General features: G+C 41.7%; 1 protein-coding gene across 1 annotated transcript; it reads left to right on the top strand.

The window, feature by feature from the left end:
• Positions 1–909: 909 nt before the first annotated feature.
• Positions 910–1,284, top strand: LOC140231222 (uncharacterized). Its single transcript, XM_072311368.1, has one exon. The coding sequence runs from the start codon at positions 910–912 to the stop codon at positions 1,282–1,284; it is 375 nt and encodes a 124-aa protein (XP_072167469.1).
• The last annotated feature ends 9,186 nt before the right edge of the window (positions 1,285–10,470 follow it).

The raw sequence follows: 10,470 nt of genomic DNA, 5'->3' as shown, positions 1-10,470 counted from the left end.
GGCCCCCTCACACCTGAGCAAATTGCCGGAAATATGACTTGCTATGGCTGGCGAAAGGCATTTTTTGAAAAATCGTCTTCAATGGTAATTGATAGTAAATCATATTTACCCTTCGTGTTTGGGTTCGTACACCTTCTGAACTAACAGTTGCGATTATTCAAATTCGCACGAGATTTTTTGAACATGTCTAAAATTTCCTGACGAATTGAAAAATCGTCTATCATTTGCTTGAATTTGCATCTCTTATTTAGTCTGCGGTAATCGTTCGTTTATCGTTCGTGTGCTATTGTCACGCATAGTCCCTCATCGCGCTTTTGCCAAGGTGGACCGATCTCGAAAGAACCCTAAACGAAGCAACACGATGACTAAATATTACTTGCGCATAGAAACGAAGATACTATGACAAACGTATTTTCGCTAGCCATCTTCTATGCGAAGGGAAACCAAGATTGACTTTTACTAAATTTGAATAGCGATGCATACACGAAAGCAAGTGTATGAGATACCATATACAAACTGTGGATTGCGCAGTGATACGAATACGAGCGAATGACCTGACGAAAATATTGGCGAATGCTGAGCTGCTCTCTGTGACCAGCCACTCACCACGCTACTCATATATAAACATTCCACCCGAACGTTTCAAAGTTTCTTCAGAAAAATGGAAGATGCAGCCCGCCTCAGAGTCCAGTATTTACCGGCAATGGCTCAGAATGAAGTTATACATCAGCAGCTGAACCTACACCAGTTCATCAGAGGCCGCTTCAGATGGAGACGAGGCATCAGACGACGTAGTATCTGGAGAAGGACGTGGCTGAACCCTGCCAGAAGAAGTGTTTTGGAATCTACGACCAGTTGTTGGTTGAGCTCCGAAGAGAAGACCCTTCGACTTTCAAGAAATTTCTCTGCATGCCCCCTGAACTCTACGATGAAATCCTGGAGAGGGTCAGAGGAAGAATCAGGAGGCAGTACACCTGGTACAGGGAGCCGCTGGAAGAAGGTCTCAAGTTAGCAGCTACTCTCCGTCATCTAGAGTCTGGCACCAAATACTCCGATATGCAGTATGGGTGGAGGGTGCCTGAAAACACCCTATCTGTAGTGGTCAGGGAAGTGTGTCAGGCCATATGTGACGAGTATGCAGATGAGGTCATGACAGCCCCTTCAACCCCTTATGGATGGAGACAACTTGCTGGTGGATTCTACAAGCGGTGGAATTTTCCCCACTGTGTGGCAGCTATTGATGGCAAGCATGTGGCCATCAGAAAGCCTCCTCTGTCTGGCTAGCTATACTACAACTACAAGGTTTTTTTTAGTATAATCCTGTTGGCTATAGTGGACTTTGACTACAAATTTGTCTGGTGCGATGTTGGTGGTAGGTATGATACAATAGGAGAAAGGGGTAGGTCGAGTCAATTTAGGGGTACGTCAGATGTGTTATCACCTCACCTCCATTGTTACTGTTTCAATATTCATTTTTTGCTAAAATGATAGCAATTGGGGCAATTCATCTCAGTTTTTGCTTGATACCCTTTTTCTTCTTCAAAGACGTGCTTTAGGAATAATTAATAATGTTGGATATTTATTTCACACAAATGATCTTTTGTGTAGAAGCAAAAATCTGAAATTGATTGATTTGCTTCATTATAATGTTGGTATTTTTACGTATAAATTTTCAATCGATGAGCTTCCTGACATTTTTGCACATATGTTCTTAAGAAATATCTTGCATCTCTTCATATCTACCCATATCTCTTCCTTTAATGTTGCCTGGATGATGTCTCTGGCCGCACTGAAATCTGGACGGACCTGGTCGATTTATACTCCCCGAGGAGCGCACACAATGACGTACGAGAACGCGTGATCTATTCTTTCGTCTTCGTTTCCAATCGCACGCCATATCAAACCATTGCTCGTTGTTCGTTCGTCTTATCGGGTAATATCAACCCTTCGCTCGCCTTCGGCCGCAACTTACTCAAAGAAGTGAACCGAAAAATCGTTATCCTTCGCATGTCATACTTATCCTTCGCTTACCATTCGTTAATCATATTTGACTTTAGTTTATAATCGGATGATTTGAAGGCAATTTTATTTGAAATCGTTGAATTTCGTGCGTTATTCCCATTCTAGTAGAGCAGTTAAGCTGAAGAATTGTGCAAAATTTGACTAAAGCATGAAACTTTCACCATTGTTAGTACATGCTTTAAGATTAATTTTAAGATCGGGAGGTAAGTCTGAATTGACCTCTGATGACCTCCAGAGGTCACCAGAGGTCAATTACCTCAAAATGTAAGAAAATTGATATTTTGCATTGTTAGTTAATGATAAACACAGTAATGATGTACTAAAACTTAATTTTTATCACAGTGAAATTGTCTTTATGTTCAGCAGAGCCTTGACAGGTTTCCACCTTTCACCTCTGATGACCTCCAGAGGTCAATGACCTCAAAATGTCAGAAAATTGGTATTTTGCATCATTGGTTAATGATTAACACGGTAATAGTGTATTAAACCTAATTTTTGTTACAGTGGAATTGTCCTCATGTTCCACAGAGCCCTGACAGGTTTCTACTTTTGACCTCTGATGACCTTCAGATGTCAATGACCTCAAAATGTCAGAAAATTGATATTTTAATGAGTCACTCATTACTGAAACAAGGTAATTATATACTAAAATCTGATTTTTGTAAATGGAATTGCTTCAATGTTCCACAGAGCCTTTTAAGTCAGGTTTCTACCTTTGACCTCCGATGATCTCAGATGACCTATCATGAGGTCAATGACCTGAAAATATCAGAATATTGATATTTAGTGCAATTGGTTGATGATAAACATGATTAAGATGTCACATACATTTGTATTACAATTGAATTGTTTTCCTATTCCACAGAGCAAGAGAAATTACTCATGTGTCTCAAGCTTTGACCTCTGAGGACTGTGACAGGACAATTACCTCAAAATATCAGAATATCTTATGTAAAGTCAATGGTCAACTTATACCCAATGTACAATCATGCATTATGCTATTAGTATTTATGCTATGACAGAAGAATCTTGTCATTCCAAGGAACATTGGTCATTACCCTGTGCATTATATCCAACTTTGACCTCAGGACAAAGAGAGGTCACTGACCTTTTAGAATATCAGAATTTGTGAAGGCATACCTGTATTGATGGTTTGGCTTCACTGGTTTAATCATAAATGCTTCATGTACAAATCCGCCTTGACGTTTTGATCAAAGTATGTACGCACATTCCACAGAGCATTAGTTTATAGTAACAGGTCTCTGGAATGTGAGAGGTCAATTACTTCAGAAATAAAGCTTTAAGTGTCTTTAGTAATGGCAGCGACCTCAAATATAAATTTTATGTTTGGGTTAGTTATGCAGACTAGCAAATATGATTATCTCCGCACTCGAGGAAAATAAGGCCCACGAGACTGACAGACATCAGAGCGTGTAATCAATTCAGTGTAGGTCTCATAGACCTTTTGCCCCCATGTGTCGGACTCATTATGGGACTGGTTAGCTTATAGTATCAAGCTCATAGGCAATATTTGCATAGTTAGTAGCTGGTGGGCCTGTATTGACCAATGTCAAGCTTGTGGGTTGTTACAGTATGACTGCGATGAATGACTCATGGTCCTGGAGTATACAGTCCACAGCTGCGACATCATGGACCATCTTGAAAACTTCGACAGACTGTGAGGCCCAACATGCATTCCACATGAAGCAATCCTGTGTTTTGCAACGAACTATTGCCATCAGAGACCTACCCAGGGAATAGATAAGCATTCATGGCAAACCATGGAGAAAGCGGATTGTGCAAAATATTTGGGAGTCTACTCCCATAGGAAGCTCAGCTGGAATCACATCGCCATAGCAGCTAAAAAAGGGTATACTTGAGCCACAGACTCTCCCCAGACGAAGATATCATAAAATTTAGGTGCTTTAATTGCTACTCTACACTGCTCACGGCTGTCCTTGAATATGCATGCATCATCTGGGATCCATTCACCCAGACAAACATCATGAAGTTTGGAATGATCCAGAAAAGATATACATGCACTCTTCCAGCTGCAATGATCATCATATTATGCAAAACAAGCAGTGTTACAGCCACACTGGGAAAAAAAAAACTACAATGGCAATCCCAGTAAGAAAGTACAGCACAGGCAAATTCAGCGATGATGTTATGCAACAAGAACTCCACAATATCCACTCCGCAGGAAGTTGTGGCTCCATTGCTGCATTCTTCAAAAAGGGCAAATGACCAGAAACGTCAGGCATCGTTTGCAAGAACACAAAGTAGGCCTTCTCCCAAAGAAGTTTTTTTTAAATCGCTACCCTAGGCCACTGTCCCTTGTATCTCTTTGAAACACTTCAGGAGAGAGATACTCAATATTCAGCTCTGCTAACTGAATTATTTTTTTTCTACATGTACAAATAAACATTTGGCAAAATGAACAACTTTCACTTCAAAAAGCGAGAATACTAAAAAAGAAATAGATGTAATAATGTGCAAAGCAAATACCAGGCCTACATCATCTTAAGGTATACAAGGAAGGAAATCACCTTATTGATAAACAATTTACTTAACTGGGATAGCGACCACTGAACTATGTTGTTTCTTACAATTCTCTCTTCTTTTCAACAAGTGGAATAAAACACATGCGCATACTGGGGCATCAGTTTAGAGGAGGGGTGGGGTGGTGGCATGGGGTAGTTGACCCCCACCCCAATAAATTCTGAGATGTGGACTTTGTTTTGTTGTGTTTTTGTTTTGTTGTTGTTTTTTAGCTTTTTAGACAGAAAACTGCCCAAGTTTGTCACTTAAAGTTTCCATATGATTGATGAAATTTAATTCAAAAATGCAAAATCTCCCTTCTGTGAGAGGGGATGTCTCCTTCCAATAGACTCCTTCCCCCTATTTGGTTCCTTCCAGAGATAAAGCATACTTTGGGGATTGATAATTTCCTAATTCTATGAAAAATGTTTTATGACATATTCTAATTTGAATTCTGAAGATGAAAAAGTTTCCAATATATGCACGAGTGTTCATCTTGGAGGGCAAGAGGCAGTTGCCCCGCTTCCCGTGAAAATATGGGAAGGGGAGTGGTGGGGACATAAAACCTTGCCTCCAAGTATTTCCTCAGATGCGGACTTTTTTTTTTTTTACTTTTTTGATAGAATAGAAATTTTCTGAACATTTCACCTATAGTATGCACGAGATTAAAAAGCAAAATTTCTCACTATCGCTTTATTTCTCTCGCTATATCAACCTCACCTCCATGCATTGATTATGGCTACACATTTGGTGATGGACATTTTTTTTTTTCAAAATGGTAGTTCAACCAAGAGAGGCACATTGAATTGCAAAACAAGAGAATGCAAAAGCTCCAGTGTGGGAGGGGGATACCTCCACCCACATCCTTCCCTCGAATGGTCTCCCTCCATAGATGGCTTACTCACTACACCTCTCTGATACAAATACCTTCAAAAGTGCATGTGTGCCAGATCGTTGAATCTCATTTCTCAAAATACAAGAGCTCTCTCGAAAAGGAGTGAAATACCCTACCCTCTCAAACGCTGCCCTTGCTGGGTTCCCATCCATACAGACTTGGTTTACTTTGACGATCCATAATTTTCCAAATATTCCACAAAACGTATGCATGAGATTCTAAAAATTGAAAAAACTTCGTCTTCGGGAGGGGGGGGGGTGAGATGCGCCCACACCCCATCAACTTCCATATAAGTGATGACGCACACGTTTAACAAGAGCTGCACTAAATCACTGATTTCTGGTCTAAAACTGCAAAAATCCAATCCCCCACCCCCACCCTCCCCCTCCGCTGCACTCCTTTGCACCATGGACTTATGCTTACACATATTTTCAAGTCCCCCCCCCCACGTGAAAACAGATTGGCACCCCTTGCTCTGTGCACATACCCGATGTAGATAATTACCTGAAAAGTTCTGCGGAATGAGTAGCCACTTTTTGGCAACATAAATGCATGGTTTGTAAGCCCTACATTTTAAACAATTAACTATTAACTATTGCAATATAATATTAATATCATCGCATTTCATTGGAGGTTTTAGACCTTGTGTGATTTTCGTAGGTGAAAGGTAATGGCTCATTAATAAGCAGGGCCTACGAATGCTCTCTAGAACAAAATCATGTTTGCCATTAATGATGCCAAAATATTCTGATACTTTGAGGTCATTGACCTCTCAAGATCATCAGAGGAAAACGGCAGAAACTCGTCTGTGCCTTGGAATATGAAGACGATGTCATTGTAAAAACATATATGCTTGTTTTGTACATCTTTACCATGTTTATCACCAACCAATGATGTCATGATTCAATATTCTGTTATTCTGAGGTCATTGACCCGTCAAGGTCATCAGAGGTCAAAGGTAGAAACCTGTCTGCTCTTTAGAATTTGAAGACAATTTCATTCTAAGACAAATATGCTTGTTTTATACATCTTAACAATGTTTACCATTAACCAATGACATCACAGATCAATATTATGACATTTTGAGGTCATTGACCTCTAAAGGTCATCAGAGGTCAAAGGTATAAACCTGTCAATGCTCTGTGGAATCAGAAAATGGTTTCCCTGAAGTATAGATGCATGTTATAGTGCATCAAAACCACATAATATATCATTCACAAATGTCTCAAAACATCGATATTTTGATATTTAAAGTTCATTGACCTCTGGAGGTCATCAGAGGTCAAAGGTAAACACCTGTCAATGCTCTGTTGAATCAGAAAATAATTTATCTGCAGTATATATGCATGTTTAGTGCAACATAACCACATCTATCATTCACAAATGTCTCCAAACATCAATATTCTGATATCTAAAGTTCATTGACCTCTGGAGGTCATCAGAGGTCAAATCAGACTTACCTCCCGATCTTAAAATAAATCTTATGGTATATACTAACACTGGTGAAAGTTTCATGCTTTAGTCAAATTTTGCACAATTCTCGTGATTTTGAGGGCTTAACCGCTCTACTAATTCGTCCCCTTCGTCCCCCTACATTCGCTCAGGTGTGAGGGGGCTTTTAGACTTACCAAATTTTTTCTTGAGCTGCGGCAGGAGTTTGCTATATCTTGCGTCCGCGACATCTGTAATGGAGTTCCTCCCCTGTGTGATGGAGTGCATGAGCACCACAGCCTCATACGATTCATGGCGGTCGTCTTCACTTAGGAGATCATTCGACGATAGTTTTTTAAAAGTACACACCAGGTTTGGTCTGGCCTTCTGTACATTAAAAATTAACTGATCTACGGCTTTTTCTGCCGATATGAAGAGAAAGCCGATTGTCAGATTGCTGTGACTGCAGCTTCGACCACGCTCCATTCTCAACGGTTTCGATAGAACTGAACCCGATCTGGGCATGAGCTAGAGAATGTGCAGGGTTGCTGAAACACTTTTCCCCCCTCTCCCTTCGTCGATGACATGTCATCAGGCGATTGGCAAAGTGCCGAGCTGGGAATCCCCATCATGTACGCATACAATCCAGAGGAGAACGTGATTCCCATATACAATGTATTATGAGATTTCATTGGCGAGTTGCGAAATACCGAGATGGGGAATTCCCCACGTCATTCCTCTTCTTCATCTTCTCATTCGACGGAGAAAGTGATCCTGTCACTTGTGCAGGGTAGCTGGAATATTTTTCTTCTTCTTTCCGTTTGTCTGTTACATGCCATCAGTCGATTGGCAAAGTGCCGAGCTGGGGATCCCACTCATACGCCTGTGGTGGACCCAGGAGAGGGCGCACAGGGCGCGCGCCCCATTTTGTAATTTTTGTTTTAAAAAAAGAAGCAGAAATAAGAACAAAAATGTGGGCGCGTTCGCCCCCTTTTAATGCTGTAAAGGTGCCCCCTCTTTAGGGAATTCCTGGATCCGCCCCTGCGCGTACCCCTACAATTCAGAAAAGGAGAAAGTGATTCGGGAGAAGTATGACATTTCATCGGCGAGTTGGCAAAGTACCGATCTGGGAACCCCCAAGACATTCTTCTTTTTCTACTGCAGCGACAGACAAAGTGATCCTGTGGTCCACAGAATACTGTTGGTAATTTTTTAAAGTTATAGAAAAAACTTCGAAAAAAAATAATCTGATGCGAAGTCTAAGTTCAATCATCAGATGCAATGGGCTGATTGCATAAAACAAGCATTTGCTTGTAAGCAATTGCTTCAAGCAAAAGCACAAGCTCGTTCAGCAAAAGGTCTAGCTCAAGCAATATTTCTTAAATCCATATGAATAACCTTTTGGTTGTGTTTTTACCTTTTGCTTGTCCCGCACTCATGGGCGTTACCAGGGGGGAGGAGGGGGTGCGTTGGGTGCGAACGCACCCCCCTTCAGACCCTTGAAAAAAACAATCGTTGGCCAAAAAAAATCGCACCCCTGGTTCTGGCAGCACTGATTTTATACATATCTACTGTATAGTACAAGTGTATTCAATACAGTGTTTACTATTTAGATAGATTTCGGACATCCTTCCCATGCTTGGTCACTTCGACGCCACCTCGCTGGTCATACCTCCCCCAGTAATGAACATAAACCGACACCCTTCAGTGGCGGATCCAGGGGGAGCGGGGCGCACTGGGCGTCCCCCCCCCCCCCCGCCCATCTTAATTTCCAAAGCGAAAAAGTATAGCTACAAACGGCAGTTTTTGGACTGTAAAATGTCAAAATTTTCAAGCTCGCTCGCTCCCCTCGCTGGCTTTTAGTCGTAATGCCATTCTCCCGAAGTTGCTGCCAGTAATTGCCGGCAGTTCCACCCGGTGCGCCCCCCCCCCCCCCTCCCCCTTACTGCAAAAAAAAAAAAATATATATATATAGCAACAAACGGCAGTTTTTGGACTGTAAAATGTCACAATTTTCAAGCTCGCTCGCTCCGCTCGCTCGCATTTAAATTCTCCTGATATTGCTGCCAGTAATTGCCAGCAGTTGCGCCCGGTGCGCCCCCCTTAATTTCGAAAGCCAAAAAGATATAGCTTCAAACGGCAGTTTTTGGACTGTAAAATGTCAAAATTTTCAAGCTCGCTCGCATTTAATCTTCACGCAATTCCCCTGATGTTACTGCCAGTAATTGTCTGCAGTTGCGCCCGGTGCGCCCCCCCCCCTTAATTTCTTAAGCGAAAAATTGAGCTACAAACGGCAGTTTTTCTACTGTCAAATGTCAAAATTTTCAAGCTCGTTCTTCGCTCGCTCGCATTGAATCGTTATGCAATTCACCTGATGTTGCTGCCGGTAATTGCCAGCAGTTGCGCCCGTTGGCATGCGCTCCACCCCCCCCCCCCCTTAACCAAAGCGAAAAAATATGGCTAGGAACGACAGTTTTTGGACTGTAAAATGTAAAATTTTCAAGCTCACTCGCATTTAATCGTTATGCAAATCACCTGATGTTGCTGCCAGTAATTGCCAGCAGTTACGCCCGGTGCGCCCCCTCCCTTGATTTCCAAAGCGAAAAAATATGGCTATGAACGGCAGCTTTTGGACTGTAAAATGTAAAATTTTCTAGCTCGTTCGCTCCGCTCGCTCGCATGTAATCGTTATGCTCTCCTGATGTTGCTGCCAGTAATTGCTAGGAGTTGCGCCCGATGCACCCCCCTTAAATTCCAAACGAAAAAAAATATAGCAACAAACGGCAGGTTTTTTTTTTTTTTTTTTTACTGTAAAAGGTCAAAATATTCAAGCTCGCTCGCTCCGCTCGCTCTCAATTAATTGTTATGCCTTTCTCCTGATGTTGCTGCCAGTAATTGCCGGCAGTTGCGCCCGGTGCGCCCTCCTCCTTTATTTCCAAAGCGAAAAAATATAGCTGCAAATGGTAGTTTTTTGACTGTAAAATGTCAAAATTTTCAAGCTCGCTCTCTTCGCTTACTCGCATTTAATCGTTATGCCATTCACCTGATGTTGCTGCCAGTGATTGCTAGCAGTTGCGCCCGGTGCGCCCCCCCCCCCTTAATTTCCAAAGCAAAAAAAAAAAATATGGACTACAAACGGCAGTTTTGGGACTGTAAAATGTTAAAATTTTAAAGCTCTCTCGCTCCGCTCGCTCGCATGTAATCGTTAAGCCATTCTCCCGATATTGCTGCCAGTAATTTGTCGTTTCACACCGTCATTCTATAATCCATTATAGGGGGACAACCCCCTCCCACAACCTCCCCCCTTGTTCGTTCCGCTTGTTCGGGCTCGGTCACGTTCATGACATCAGTGTAAGAATTATTACTAGAAGTTTATTTGAATTATACCATTTATAGGCAAATTTTTCAATAATAATTTATTTCAAAATGTACTGATACCTTAAACAAGTGGGACAGTTTCAAGTCGATAAAACACGCAAAATACCTGAATCATATTGCACCATTTACAACATCAAAATGCAAAAAGTGCTCAGCGTGGGAGGGGGACACATCCTCCCCCTCGCTCACTCCTCTCGCTCTTG

Source organism: Diadema setosum, chromosome 7 (genome assembly GCF_964275005.1).
Source record: "Diadema setosum chromosome 7, eeDiaSeto1, whole genome shotgun sequence".
In the NCBI taxonomy this organism is placed as follows: domain Eukaryota; kingdom Metazoa; phylum Echinodermata; class Echinoidea; order Diadematoida; family Diadematidae; genus Diadema; species Diadema setosum.
Note: the sequence above shows the minus strand (reverse complement) of the source record. Positions and strands in the feature narration are given on the sequence as shown.